Source organism: Nyctibius grandis, chromosome 4 (assembly GCF_013368605.1).
Source record: "Nyctibius grandis isolate bNycGra1 chromosome 4, bNycGra1.pri, whole genome shotgun sequence".
In the NCBI taxonomy this organism is placed as follows: domain Eukaryota; kingdom Metazoa; phylum Chordata; class Aves; order Nyctibiiformes; family Nyctibiidae; genus Nyctibius; species Nyctibius grandis.
Genome location: NC_090661.1, coordinates 87,800,876 through 87,815,756, shown reverse-complemented (window position 1 = coordinate 87,815,756; position 14,881 = coordinate 87,800,876). Strand labels below are relative to the sequence as shown.

Sequence of the window (14,881 nt, the reverse complement as noted above, 5' to 3'; positions counted from 1 at the left end):
GTACAGTCCACATTTTGGGGTCTTTGCTTGTTGTATAAGTGGCCAGCCCTTACAGTTTTAAAGAAAAACATGGTAATGAGCATGATGTTTGTCCAGTGCTGTGCCCTTTCCATCCCTGACTATGCCCACTGACAAAGCAAAACAATAACTGAAACATCTGTTAACTGCTCCCATTCAATCCATTCTCAACACTAACCAGCACTGATCATGTTAACAGAACTGTAACCCTTGTTCATCTCAAAGGCCTGGCCTGACGGGGAGAAAAATTTCTCCATTAACCTGGTGGATGGAGATGGACAAATTGATAACTGGTGCCTCTTCGAAAGGTACTTATCATATGAAAGTCTGATTCCCTAAAAGACAAGAAATAGGAGCCAAAAGAAAGTATCTCCAAAAGAAGGTGGGAAAGACAATCTACTCAGTATCCTCTGTTCAGTGGAAAATGTTTTCTTAATAAATTCAAATCTGCTGCAAAATTTCTGCTTTCCAGATCAGAAATGAAACATGAACCAAAAGGTCTTGCTGCAAAATTCAGGGCCAGTTTTCTCAATACTAGAAGCAATCCCACGGTTATTAGAATGTTCAAAATTAGATGTCTGCTAAAATTTTTCAAATGCTGTAATAAAAGCTGACAAAAAGTGTCCTGGATATTATATGCATTTTGTACAAATATTTCTTCAAACATTACTACAGAGTACCAAGACCAGATTATTTATCTGTGCACTTCCCATTTAATAATAATTCCTTTTTAATTGCTTCTCATAAAATCTAACATATTTTTCCATTACAGGACCATGAAGCAAACAATAATGATGAAAGTAAGTATTCTGTACTGAAAACACGGCAATATGAGGGGAATTTGTTGTCAATATGTCACTGGTGACCTTAACATAGCATGTAGTGAAGTGTGTCAGTGTAAATTTTACCTGTAACAGTCAACAGCAAGTAAGAAATGGTACTGAACTGTTTTCTAGTATAATCAGCGGGAAAAAATGTCAAGACAAAAATTAAACCAATGGATATTTTTTACTTAACACTGGAATTCAGGCAGTGGGGAGAACCCTGTTCAGATACAGCTAATACTGCATACTAAATATGTCGTTTGCATCTCTAGATCATAGCTTCAATAACGCACAAGAATCCAGACTTCCCACTGGAGCAGCTCCATCTCCGTTGCCGAGGGGCCTGTGAGTAAAAAATAATAAAACTACTTCTTTGATAGGGATGGGGTTAATGACTACGTGTATCAGGAGCTAACTCCTGTCCTTGCCTATGGCAATCAGAATTCAGGAGTAACTTTTATTTCTGTTCATGAAAGATATCCTGACTAGGTAAAGGCAAGCTATTCTTTTGTTATTTCTGGAGGAATACTGCTTGCATGCTAGTGCCACTGCCCTTCACTGCCTGCCACTGATGGCAGATGCTGGCTGTCACGCTTAATTTAGTCACATACTGCAGCAATAGCATGTGCATGCCTATAAATGCATAAAGTTCTGTTTTTCATTAAAACTCTTCTGCCCCACTCAAGTTGTCATTTTAAGCATTGGACAGAGTGTAGCTTCCTTGCATATCATAAGTACCTTTCCTGAGTATCTATGTTACATCTGATACCCTTATTCTTTTTTTATTCTTTTTTTTTTTTTTCCCTAACACCTATAGCTATCCAATAAGCAGATGCATCCCATCTTGGCCAGAAATATCTTGGGAATCAATGAACCTGATGCTTAGTTGCTAAATGAGTTAATGTATCTATCTGCTAAGTAACCATATTCTTTTTTCTTTTTACTCCAACCTGCAGAAAGAAAACTTCTAATGCAGTAAATTCAGCGGTAAGTTGACTTGTAATTGCATAATCAAATTATAGTTTTACACATGATTTTTAACTTATTGTAAAACTTAATTTTATCATGAGTTTGGGTACAACATAAATGCATAAAAAGAATAGGGGAGAGTTATAAAGAAAGGAAATATTTGTGTGCAGTTATATGAACTAAGCAGCAGTAAGAAAGCTCAAGTAGAGAAATATTTTGATTAAAGGGATGTTTGGATTCAGTACTCTGGGATGTAACAATAAACACGCTGCAAGAACTCAATAAAATGGGAAATAAATGGAAACACAGGCCATTCAGAAGTATTCCCTGAAATATACAGGGCTGCATATGGGGAATAGATTTATTGTAAGAGTGATAGCTCAAGAAAGATGCAGGATTTACAAGAATTTGTCAGAGGTTTTTCAGTAAGTATTTAATCATTAGAAAAATACCCCAAAGCCTCTTGTGGGAGAAAGTGAGAGAACTGGTTGAAATTTTCAAATAAATTAATTTGAAAGATGTTTTGAAACTGACAGTTTATTATCATTGTTTCAAAATGAAGAAAAAAATTGAAACTGGAAGGTTGGGTGAGTTTTTACTGCGAACTAAACTGACAGTTTAACTTTCAGTAAAAAGAAATGTGTTCAGACATTTGTGAGCATAGCTTGACAAAGATGAAAATATTCAAATTTTGATTCACAAGTATTTGGGATGGACTCTTCATTTTTGGACTTGAGATAAGAACAAACCATGTTTCACACCACAAACTTACCGATGGGAATTTTTTTTAAAAAAAAAAAGCACGCATTTCTAGATTTTACTTTTGTCCATCTATTTGTACACACAAACTGGGATTCTTTCCAAATCTACTTTGCTAAATCCCAAGCTTCAAGGTCATACAACTAGAGGCTGTTGACAGAATGGCCACGTCCCTACCTCCTAATCCCTCTGGGATGGTGCCAATTCTAAATGTAAACTAGTTCACAAAAAGTATAAAAAGAGAAACATTTGCTGTACAGGTGACATGAAATCCAATATTTGGTTTCCTTCTGTTTTATTGCAGAAACCATGTTTACCTTCCAGAGAGACCTTAACTGCAAATGAAGGTAAATTACCTCCACTAGCGTGGAAAAAGTTGACATATATCAGAATTTAATTTTCTTTTTATTAAAAACATGAAACAAACACCACATTCAGTTTATTCTAGGTTTTTGAGGAGGGTTTGGTTTTAGCAGTTTCAAACTGGATCTGGCCAGCCTTAGTTGCACTGAATATCATTGTTCTCTAAAAGCAGTCCCAGTAAAACTATTGAGGTTACTGGCAGGGTAACGTACTACATAATGGAGCAGCAATGTGCCATGTAGTCCTCAAAGTGGAGAAAGGGGGAAGGGAGGCGAAGAGCGAGTGCATCATTCTGAACTCAGCAAGAACCACCTCACACGGAGCCAACTCCTGGCAAGAGCCAGTCCCTTGCACAGGCAGAAAATGTGTCTCGCCTCTGTGCAAGGCAGCAGCTTCTCCCGGCAAAAACTCAGCAGGAGCTGCTGTCTAATACAAGGGTAAGATGCAGCCAGCCAGCCGCACGTCCTTTGGGTGAGCTCTTGTAGGCAGCCTGCCCCAGCGTCCTCCCCCCAAGTCACACGGCTCATCTCTAGGAAGGCAAGTCTCCCACTGAGCTCCTGCAGGCATTCACAGCGCAGCTATTTGCCTAGAAATTTGGTGGTATGTCACTAGTCAATAAAGAAAGCAGCAGGATGGCAATCTGCCATGTAAGGAAAAACCCCAGAAGTTATAATAAAAGAAACCCTCCTTCAACTACTGGGACTCTTTTATCTGGGACAATATATTTCTGAAGAAATCTTGACTCTACAATTTGTTTTCCCAAACTACAGAAAAACCTAAAGCAGCAGAACGACGACGAGGTTCCAGCCAAGAGCTTCCGCTTCCACCTCTTCCAAGTGGTGCCCAAAAGTAAAATCCCTTTTCATCATCTTTTGAATATTTCAATGCACCAGTTCCTACTGCTGTCTGAACACAGCTGTGAGAAGTTCAAAGGGGAGCACTGTTTTCTCTGTAGCTTTCTGTTGCTTTTTGAAAGTCATGTTTCTTGAAGCTTCATAGTAGCAAAAAATGAAACATAGCAAATACATCCAAATACTGTATCCACCACTAAAAAGCATGGGAGGATATAATCTCTAATTAGGTGATGGAGACGTAAACCAGATGTTTAAATTCCTAATTGTCAGTGCTAGTGGGATATGATTTTTTTTAAATACCTATATCTGGCCCTTATTTTTCAATGGAAAAATGGGTGAGATGGAACACGTTCTACCACTGCATGCTTCAAATACACAATTTTAGTATTTTCAGAACTGGGTAGATCTCCTCAGACCTTTCTGTAATCTCTTGATATTTATTTCAGGCCTTTAATCCAAAAGTCCTCAATTCTGCCAAGTAAGTATAATTCATATTTTGAATTAAAATGTGATTAACTTGTAATTTCAAATTAATCTTTGAATTAAGATTATTTCAAGATGCCATGCATGTTCATTAGTTTGGAATTAATATTTGTCTCTGTAATGCATACAGAGAGGAGATCAAGTAGCCAAGGGCGTAGCTCAGCTAGTAAAATTAAGGGAGTATGTCAGGATTATTGTATAAATCAACAGAAATAGGGTGCTTCATTCCCATTTGTGACTACTGGCAATTTCTAGTAAAGGCAGTTTGGGTCAATTCCCATCATAATAAAGATTCCGTCAATCTTCCTTGCCACAGAAGAACCCTAAATATGACATTTCTGGGCTGTTCCAGGCTTCTGTTGTCTGGAAGCCAGACACATTATTATTGCATTCAGCAATTTATTCTTTCTCTACAGTGGAAAAAAAAAGAAAGTATTTTTATAATGGCAAAGACTAAAGCTCTTCTGTAGGCAATACTTTCAAAGAGAGACTTTGTTTCAGTTCACAGTTAAAAACAAATTAGGTAATATGTATATGAACCCTCTTTGCACAGAAGTGTAAATTAGATCTAACATTTTTCTGGTCTCTTGTTAGCAGACACTTGTCTGACCTTCCTAGAAGCCCTTTTCTGCACATATTTCAGTCTGAACGTATCTTTCACACTGTAAATGGATGATGAGAATTGCACATAGAAATCTGCATGTGGTATAGCTTAAACTTATATGCTGTTATTAGTACTTCTCTCTATTTCCTGGAAATGTTTGCTTGATGTATGTTGCAGTTATCTCTCCTATGCTGTGGAAGTGTAATAATGGTTTGTATTCATCCAATAGACTGATGCTGTCAAGTTTGTCTGCTCCCGTCGCACAACTGATGTGCTTCAAATTGTAGAATAAATTCTTACTGATCCCTAAATTGTAACTATTCTTTGAGGTCATCTGGTGCTAAATGATGCTCTGATTAGTAAACTTTCTTTAACACACTCTTATTCTGTGCCAGGTCCAATAACAACTTAATCACAGTCACTAATGTCCCTTCAGCATAAGCTGCCATCTCTTCCTTGTCACCATACAAGCCTAGCGCTAACTTTCATCTTCTTCATAAAAAGTACTAATTTCCCATATGGCACAGTATCAAACGCTCTACTGAAGTCCAGAGTAAGTACAGTACCATACTGCCTCTTTGTAGAACTCTGTTATTTTATGAAAGAGCTGTAACATTTTATCTACTGGGGTAAATTTCAGATTTTCTCTTGCTAGTTGTACCTTTACCTCCAAATCTTAGTGTTCTTTCCTTCAGATTCTCTCCTAGGGCCTTGTGTTCTGTGGAGTCAGACAAAAAGGCCTGTAGTTGCTCAGGTCAATTTTTCCACTTTTAAGTATAGCAATTATGTTTGGTATTCTTTAATCATATGGTACCACCCTGACTTGAAATTTATTTAAAATAATTGTTACCAGCCCTGTAATTTCATGTGCAAGTTTTTGTAATTTCCAGGATAAAGATTATCTGGCCCCACCAGTTCAATTGTACTCAGCTATTTTGAGTTTTCCTTCCAATTTGGTTGTGGAAATTTCCATTTCTGTATCAGAACTACTGTTGGTTTAGTACCTAAATTATCTTTAAAATCAATAAAATTCTTACTGCAGGCAGCCCCGTTTCTCTTTCCTTTTTACACAGCTAAGGAGTCTCTTATTTTCATTTCCTTTTTTAAAGTCTAATTCAGCCTGACTTCTGGCAATTCTTACTTTATTCATACAATGTACTTTTTAGCTGTAGCTTTTGCTGCTGGTCAGTCAAAATTTGACAGAAAAAAACCCTAAATTCTTAATATTGAATAGCCTTCTTCAGGTGGTTATTCAGTCATTGAGAGATGGAACTGCTCCTTAAAATGTTTCCACTGTACTTGGAATGGAGCTTCCAGACAGTTGCATCTTTACTGCAAAAGAAGTTCTAAACCTGCTTCACGCAGATATCTTTGAGCTCTCCAGTCCCATTGAAATTTTTAATTCTAAGTCACTGTATGACCTCCTCTATAACATTTTTATCTCTTTTTGAAACCAAAATCTAAATCAGAATTATATTAGTGAAAATTTGATAAAGCAGTCTGCAAAGCATCGTGTCCAGGAATAGGTGAGTGCTAACAATCCCAGTAGCATTTTTTTCCCCAATAAGTAAAACAAACAGGAAATAAAACCTCCCATAATACCCTCAACCTCCCATACACTCAACCTCCCATAATACACTCAACTTTCTACAATCATCTTCTCTAATATAATGATAGTGATCTGTACCCAACTCTGATCACAAGTACCTATAGCAGACACCTATACTATCTTTGACCAAGATTCTGTTTTACCAGAAAACAATTATCTATACTTATTTCCCATACATCTATCATATCATTACTATGCAACACTACTCAGCCATTTCCATTGGAACGGGCTGCCTAGGGAGGTGGTGGAGTCACCATCTCTGGATGTGTTTAAGAAAAGACTGAACATGGCACTTAGTGCCATGGTCTAGTTGACATGGTGGTGTCAGGGCAATGGTTGAACTCGATGATCCCAGAGGTCTCTTCCAATCTGATTGATTCTGTGATTCTGTGTAATTTCTTAAACTCTTCAATATCTGTATTTCAGGCCTGATAGCCATTTTCTACTCCGCTTTGTTATTACAATTATAATTAAACTTCATAATCTTTCCTACTAGTTCTGCTTCTCTGTTTAGCTGCCCAGACTTCTTGCACGCATATACAAACATTTCAGTTGGACTAAATCAGTGAAAAAAATAATCTCTGAGCTACATTTGTTTTCCTGACTCCCTCACCTATATGACTACTTCTCCCACTGGACTGAGTGCTTTTTGCATTGTGTTCCTGCATTTTTTTTATCTATTGCTACATTGATTAACTTTGGTGGTGGTAGGTTTTTTCCTTGCATTTTAAGTCTAGCTCTGGCTGTTAACCAAGTTGTTAACCAAACTACTATTAACCAAACTGTTTCTCTCTTTATAAGCAAGGCTCCTCTTTTGAGCAGGCAAGTGTCCCAGGCACTTATATAGGGCCCATCCATTCGCAGTAGATAGCTTCCCTGAGTGATACCAAAGGTCAAGCATTTCCAGATCTTCCAAAGTCCTTGAACAAATCTATTTCTTACAGTATAACAAACATACTTTGACAACTTATGCATTTTGTTCTTTCTCTTTTCTAGAAGTGCCAGAAGCTGCAAACCGTTCTCTGGGTACATTCCCTCACAGCAGCATTTCATCTATTTCAAGTACTGCAGACCAGGTATAACATTAGCTAAATGCACATTACAGAAATCTTCTTATCTTTTACTTTAAAGTAGTATTTCCACCCCTACCACCTTTCTAAATAAAAATCATACTTCTTTTGTGGAGGGCATCCATGTCCCCTTTTGCAGTGAAGATTTTCTGTAGCACAAATAATGTTAGCTTTCATACAAAAAAATGCTTAGAACACATAGCATAGGAGAGCTTTAACAAACTGTAGAAAAATATGTAAATAGCATTATACCAAACCTTGGTACTCTACCAGTTTCTTTAAAGAAAACCCAAAAAAGCTTCTTAGTTTCAGGTCTTCCTGACTCCCCAGTTCGTAATACTTCAACATCATTTGAAACAAGGAAATCTGTGGTGAGGTACTTAAGTCTAGTCTTTGATATAGAGGGCTAAGAGTTTTTAATTGCCTATTTTTTTCTAACTGATCATTGTACGTACTGTGTCCTGAAAAAAAAAAATGTGCACCAAGCAGATACAACGAAACCATGTGCAGCTATTAGCATTAGCCTGCAATGATATGATGTGCTAAGAAATCCCAGAAATCCGTAGGAGGAAACAGGGATGCTCTGCTGACTGGCCCAACACAGCAGGATGCATAGGGCAGAATCACTTTTGTGAATATTGCCGTATTTATTGCAGTTTGGGGTGTCAGCAAAGTTTTAAGAAGCAAGAAGAAAGTCACTGCTACCCCTCTCAGAGGATGCTGTGATGCCTCTCCCTACATGTTTTTAGTCTCTCCCAACCCCTGCTCCTTTCTGTTCCTTTAAACAGACCTCTTCTCATTAGTTAATGCTGTCAGTTTTACGACCAATTCTTTTTTCTGTGTTTGGTTGCAACATTAAGCTTTGAATAATTTAAGCAAATGCAAAGTTATTTTCATTTCAGTGCTATTCCCCTTACTCTCATTTTGGATGAAGGGAGACTACAAAGTGCAGGAAGTCACTCTTATTAGCCTAGTAGTCACAAACAAGGTAAAAATAGTTCTGTTGTGGGCAAAACAAAGTGTCTATTATACAGAGCCAATAACATTAAATGTTCTAAAGCCTGACATGACAAAGATAATACAACAGTGAAGAACACAAAGGACTTGAAGTTCTGGAAAAATTTTAACAGTATGTCATACTGGATATTTATTATAAAAATTGCTTTCAAATAAACAATCCAGCAGACACTAAATAAACAGTTTCTAGCAATTACATTTGCAGATTTTATGTAACAGCCATGGGCAAAACCACAGCTTAATAAAACATCCATTTTAAAAAAAAAAATTTAACTGTTAGTGTTGTTTTCCCACCAATTATGTACAGTGGTATCATTTGCTGTAGCATCCTGCACAACACAGGTGCTCGCAGACATGATTCATGCCTGTAAGATTCATTATTTGTTTGATTCCCATCCAAACTTTAGCAGCAGCCCTCTGCTTCCAGATTACAAGCCACAGATAGTGCTAGAAGGTCTGAGGGCAGGTGATTCCCTGTTCTGTTAAACAAAGATTGGTTTACTGGACTCATTCTCTAAGTGGCTGAGTACTTTGCATACTTGCAATTCCTCTCATCCTGTCTTTTTCCAATGAATAATGTGACTGGAGAAACACATCAAAGAACTTTGGAGGTAAAGTTGTATGTTATGGCCTGAGCCAATCTAACAATTTAGCACAATGCCCCTAAAATGGAGGCTCTGCTCTCTCCTCACTGTCAACTCCCCGCCCAGCCACAGGCTTCTCTGGTGTTCCTCTGATCCTGCAGTGGGCTGAGCCAACTCATTAAACTGACAGAAAAACAACCTGGCAGTCAAACAGAAAACAAGACAAAACAAAAAAGGTAACACATTTTTTTCTGTGAGATTACTAAAGTGAATTATCTCACCGTGGGATCAGATGAGCAACAAAATGAGCACAAGGGAGGAGCCAAGACATTCCCTTTTTGGCAGCGATAAGCCAGCTAGACAAGCTCAGCCTTAATGTGCAACTTCATCTTTAATCCGTTTTGTACAGAGATGACAAAGCTTGTGTGAAAATGCATTTTATCATTAAGCTTGTTACTATAAAGTTGGAGCAAAACTGTTCAAATGACCAGGAAGGTTAATACCCAGTAGTATTCATTAGGAAATACTCTCAGCGCTATTTCTATAGGCTCTCCACTCACTGGAGTTAGCTTTTGCATCAACCTCCTCAGCAAGAGCTCCCTTTTTATGATTCCTGGTTTTATAACCTGCTAGATAATCTTCTAGCTATTGAAGTCTGATAATGCATAGGTCTTATGTTGCTTCTAATCCTTCATCTTGTCCTTCCCTTGAGTATAATTTCTTTTCATGCTTCTCTAAAATCCCCCATACCTTTCCCCTGAACTCTACTCTTGTTCCCAAATGTACACTCAATCCTGCATCATCTGACTACCCAGTTTTCTACCACCTCTCTTACTCAAATTATAATCTCGTACCACTCACTCCCAACTGCCATCACCTCCTCACATCTTTTTATCTTTGCACTTCCTTTGCTATGAGAGCTTTTATCTTCTAAAACAGAATCCAGGTATCTCTAGGGTGCCAGTCTTTCTACCTCGTATCTTCAGGTCAGCACCTGTACCCCCATCCATGAAGTCCTTTGTCCCATGCTTTCCACTGGAAGAACAGGTTAAATTCCTTTACTGTATAGAACACTGCCAAGCATTTAACAGAATGGAGAGAAGAAGGATGATCTTGGTGAGGTGTTCACAGGGGATAACATACAGAAATGAGGCACCCAAGAGATACGTTATAAAATACAAGCTGCTCTTCTATTCTGTCACAGATGTAATCCTTCTCCACAGTAAACATGGTTTTATGCCTTTTATGTAAGAGCACACTTACATCCTTCAAATGTAAGTATATATTCAGACTCAATCCAACAGAGAACCAGAACTGAATCTATCTCTCATGTCTCAGGTAAAAGCACTGGGGGCTGAACTGCTGTATTAGTAGAGGAAAGACATTAATTATTCTTGTTTTGTAGGACTCCATCCATTTGTCCTTATTTAATAAGAACGAAAAGAGCAAAAGATGCACTTATCCAGTCTCCATGCTATCCAGACGGAAGCAATCACAATCATGTTCACCAATAGCGTTAAGTAGGTGGGAAACTTCATTCCCAAAGCTTAGATGCCTGCCAAGTCTGGACATTTCATTGGCTAGCCCACAGCTGAGCAGCATTTGAATTGTTAATGGTCAGTTTATTCCTCAACAGTTCCTGGATACTCTGTTTAAATTCTACTAGAATAGCTTCCTGCTTTAAAAATACCAAACTATCCTCCAGTTGAACCTGACTGCTTTCCTCAGGGCATCTTTGTCTATTCTGGCATATATCAGCCTTCTATCACACATGTGTTACCACTGTTTTGACACACTAGTTTTTCTTTGTCCTGCCTCTATCCAGCAAAAACAGAGAGTTCCTGGCAAAGAATTTTCTAAATTCTGTGTTTTCTAAAGTGTTCTGCATTTGAGTTCTTCACAGCTGTCATTATTTAGTAGTAACTCCCCTACAGGCCACATTCTTTATTATCATTATTATTTTACAGGTGAAACACTGTTTCTCTCTTTCTAGGATGCTGGTGTTCATAGTAAAGCATGGTATGCTGCTACCTGTGATAGGAAAACAGCAGAAGATGCATTGTACCAGTCAAACAAGGTAGGTCACTTTTAAAGAATGTCTATTTTATGAAAAAACTTTCAAAAAAAAAAATCAAAAGACAACCAGAAATATTCTAAGATCAGTTGTATTCTGAAAGGTCAGAATACTGTGCACGTGAACACTGTCAAACATTAAATTATTGTGGTGAAACTATTTAACTATGGTTTCCATCCCGAGACAAAGTTGCATTAGTGTAACTCAGACTGGCTGCAGAGAAAGCTGTTACAGACTGGAGAGCTGAGGAAGATAGGATTGCTCACATGCATCCATTAAAATGGAAGGCAAAGCCCTGTGACTTTTAAATGATCTACAACACTGTCCAACAGCTCATGTGAAAACAGCTACTATTTGGAAAGGTTGATGCTGCCATGCATTTTGAAATAGCAACACTATACATTTAGGTTTTTGGAGAATTTGAGTTCTCTCAACTATTCTGTGTACAAAAGCTAGTGTCACAGAAGGGAACAGTAACATGTAGACTTGCACTCTCAGCATTATAGGTACATTTCCACTCTTGCCTAACTCCACAAAGCAGGATAAAGGGGCGATCACCACTGCAGGCTACTGCTACCTAGTGAGCACTGGACTGCAGTGTCAGTAGCTGTAGGTGCTTCTCTTCATCAGAATATGTTTTACAGCTCTGGAGAAACAGTATCTCCACCTCTCACTGCTTTCTTGCCTACCTACTGCCACTGACAGTAACTTCATTTCCTAATAATCTGTGGACCCCAAAAGACTGCTGCCACTGCGTGTTTATTTCTTCCTTCTTTCTCTGGTTGAGAGAGAACAGGCAGCAGCAAAGGTGACTCGTAAATGACACCTTTGTAAGCTATGGTTAGACAGCAGGAATACATGCTACTTCTCATCTCCTGCTGTACAGTTTTTCTAATGGGAGAAAACGGTTTAATGCTAATATAGATTAAAATATTAAGCTAAAAACAAACGAAGTTGTTGGAAAAATAAGTTGAATACACTTTCTACTTTTCTCTCTTTAGGATGGCTCTTTTCTAGTACGAAAGAGTTCTGGACAGGATTCACGGCAACCATACACACTGGTTGTGTTTTACAACAGAAGAGTATACAACATTCCTATACGATTTATTGAATCAACAAGACAATATGCACTGGGCAGAGAAAAAAGTGGTGAAGAGGTGAGATGATGTGGGGCTCTTTTTCCTAACAGTTTTCAGTTATATACCTTTAATAAGCAAGCATTAAGATATACTGGACTATGACCAAAAGGATTTTTCATGTATCAAGATAGAAGTATACCCTATATAACAACTGATCTATCAAGCTAGAGCAACCACTGTAACATCAGCTCCTGCATACTGTGAGTAAGTAAAACCACAGATAAAGTTTAAAACATACTCATAGAACTGTTTTGAAAAGTTATCAGGATCAGAGCTGCAGCTGCTAGACAAATTCTCCAGCTGTTTATAGTCCTCTATTCACCTTCTACCTAAGAGTCTAGTTAAGTTTCCTGGAAAATCGTAAAAGAACAGCCATGCTCAAAAGAAGAGGGGAAAAAAAAAAACAAAAAACAAACCAAAACAAAAAAACTAAAAAAAAACCCACACCACCCAAAAACCTCTATCAAAAATGAGAATGACAGTACTTTTAATCATATTTTCACATAACGAAAATGTTAAACTCTAGAACTAGAGTGCAAAAATCACTGGTTGGCTATTATACCACACAGATAATTACTCTGACAGTGAAACAGAAACTTGGAACCCAAATACCAATAAAAACTGTTATCGCTGCACAGAGGAGGCTTTTCAGGGATGTGAAAGTAGGCTTGCCTTAGCCTAATTATCTGTCTCCCAGGCAACAGTTTTGAGGTTACAGAATAAATAATAGCCTGGAGCTTATCTGGCCTTCAACAAAGGGTCAAAAATGACCTCAGGAGAAAAAGAGAAAGACAGTCCAAAATCTGTATTTGACCAAAGACCAAAAGGAAAAGCAACAGACCTAGCCGATTCTGGATATTAATTTACAGTGACAAACATTAAAATTGCACAACTAAAACAATTCTCACTGATGGCTGTCTGTACCATATTACTCCTGGAGATCACCTTCCCTTTAACTGAGGTGGCTGAACCACAGATGAAGCAGCTTCCAAACTGCCACAGTCTGCAGCCTCGTATATATTAAGGTAAAGTGAAAGCAGTCAGTTTAATATGCCATGTAACAACCTCTGTGGTTCAATTTGTGCAGGTGGCAATCACAAACGGAAAGGAGCATGAGATGAGACAGCTAGCGGCCATAATATCTTCCATTGTCCAAATTTAATCTGTTTATGACTAGAATCAGGACTAAGAGCAGGATCAATGTTCTTACTAAAAGGCAGAGCATCTCACTTGGTAACAGCCATAGCTCCACTCTTGTCAGTGGTGGAAGACGCAAAGAGAAAAAGCTGATGCAGTGATTACTGTCAGTATTAAAGCATTAAAGGAAGCCAGCACTAATTAATTTTTGTTTTCTCTATCCAGCGCTTTGGCAGTGTTGCTGAAATAGTAGAGAATCATCAGCACACCTCTCTGGTTCTAATTGACAGCCAAAACAACACAAAAGATTCGACGAAACTGAAATACATTGTAAGAGTTTCTTAATCAAACCGAACAGCTAAAATGAAGACTTGTTAAATAATTTCTTTCAACATCCCAAAACATGTGGATCAGGTATTAAAAGAAGAAAATCCAAAATGATGGAAAATACTCTTTAAGAGCACCTACTGATGAAAGAGATGCAGTTCATAAAGGTCAGCCCCACGTCACTATCAATCAGAAGAGCACTCATATTTAACACGAGAAGCCAAAGCAGATATACTTTTGTCTGTGATTTCCATCTGTGACAAGATGGGTATTCAAAGTCACATGAAGAACAACTGCATACCACAGCCTGGTCCTTTGACTGCTATTTAAAGATAGCTTTCCTGTAGGACATCATTGTCACTTTAAGGATGAGAATACCCACAGTGATCTACTCTTACCATTTGTTAGGTTTACCACAGTGCACAACCCCAGCAGTTAGAGCTACTCGACCTCATGTACCGCTGTGTACAAGCTGAAAATAGGACTGTACTTCATGTGATTAGTGGCAATAAAGCTGTCTGAATGTTTTAGATTAACGGACATGTGTTGTCCTTTTCCTCAGCTTTACTGTCTCATTAATATTTTTGTTTGTATTTTCAAATGTGCAAATAAAATTTAAAATATTGTGAAGTCAATAGCGTATGGACGCATTGCTGGATTGCATTTCTTAGCATCCTTCCAGCAAGAAAGCATCAATTCACTATTGTTGACACTTTAATGTATGTATTTGTACACGCTCCTTCACAAATTCTGTTGTTACAAAAACTATCACTTTTTACAGCTTTAGCATATAGAGTTGGCTTAATAGCTCTCAAATCTTTTGTCTTCAAATTGCCTGTGGTTGGTGACCCAAGCTCATTGCTTCATTGCTAAACCAACTACCCACTCAATTCTTGCGAAGTTACTATTTACAGACACACAAAACAAAAACCCTTTCTTTTTTCAAGCCTGTTCTGTCACAGTGGTTTACTTATTGTATTATTGTGAACAAAGTAATTTCCACAATGAACAAAGTAATTTCCACAGAGGTTAAAGTGATGAAAACTAAAT

The 14,881-nt window shown here is 37.9% G+C and overlaps 1 protein-coding gene across 1 annotated transcript in view; it reads left to right on the top strand.

Moving 5' to 3' along the window:
* The window catches only part of BLNK (B cell linker), a 104,991-nt gene extending 90,801 nt beyond the window's left edge, over nt 1-14,190 (top strand). Inside the window, exons 16-25 of the mRNA XM_068399392.1 lie at nt 791-818; nt 1,115-1,187; nt 1,799-1,829; nt 2,875-2,917; nt 3,704-3,782; nt 4,234-4,265; nt 7,480-7,559; nt 11,148-11,231; nt 12,230-12,385; nt 13,730-14,190. Coding sequence (XP_068255493.1) covers nt 791-818; nt 1,115-1,187; nt 1,799-1,829; nt 2,875-2,917; nt 3,704-3,782; nt 4,234-4,265; nt 7,480-7,559; nt 11,148-11,231; nt 12,230-12,385; nt 13,730-13,849 — 726 coding nt within the window. The 3' untranslated portion in view covers nt 13,850-14,190. The remainder of the gene's footprint in view (nt 1-790; nt 819-1,114; nt 1,188-1,798; nt 1,830-2,874; nt 2,918-3,703; nt 3,783-4,233; nt 4,266-7,479; nt 7,560-11,147; nt 11,232-12,229; nt 12,386-13,729) is intronic.
* The last annotated feature ends 691 nt before the right edge of the window (nt 14,191-14,881 follow it).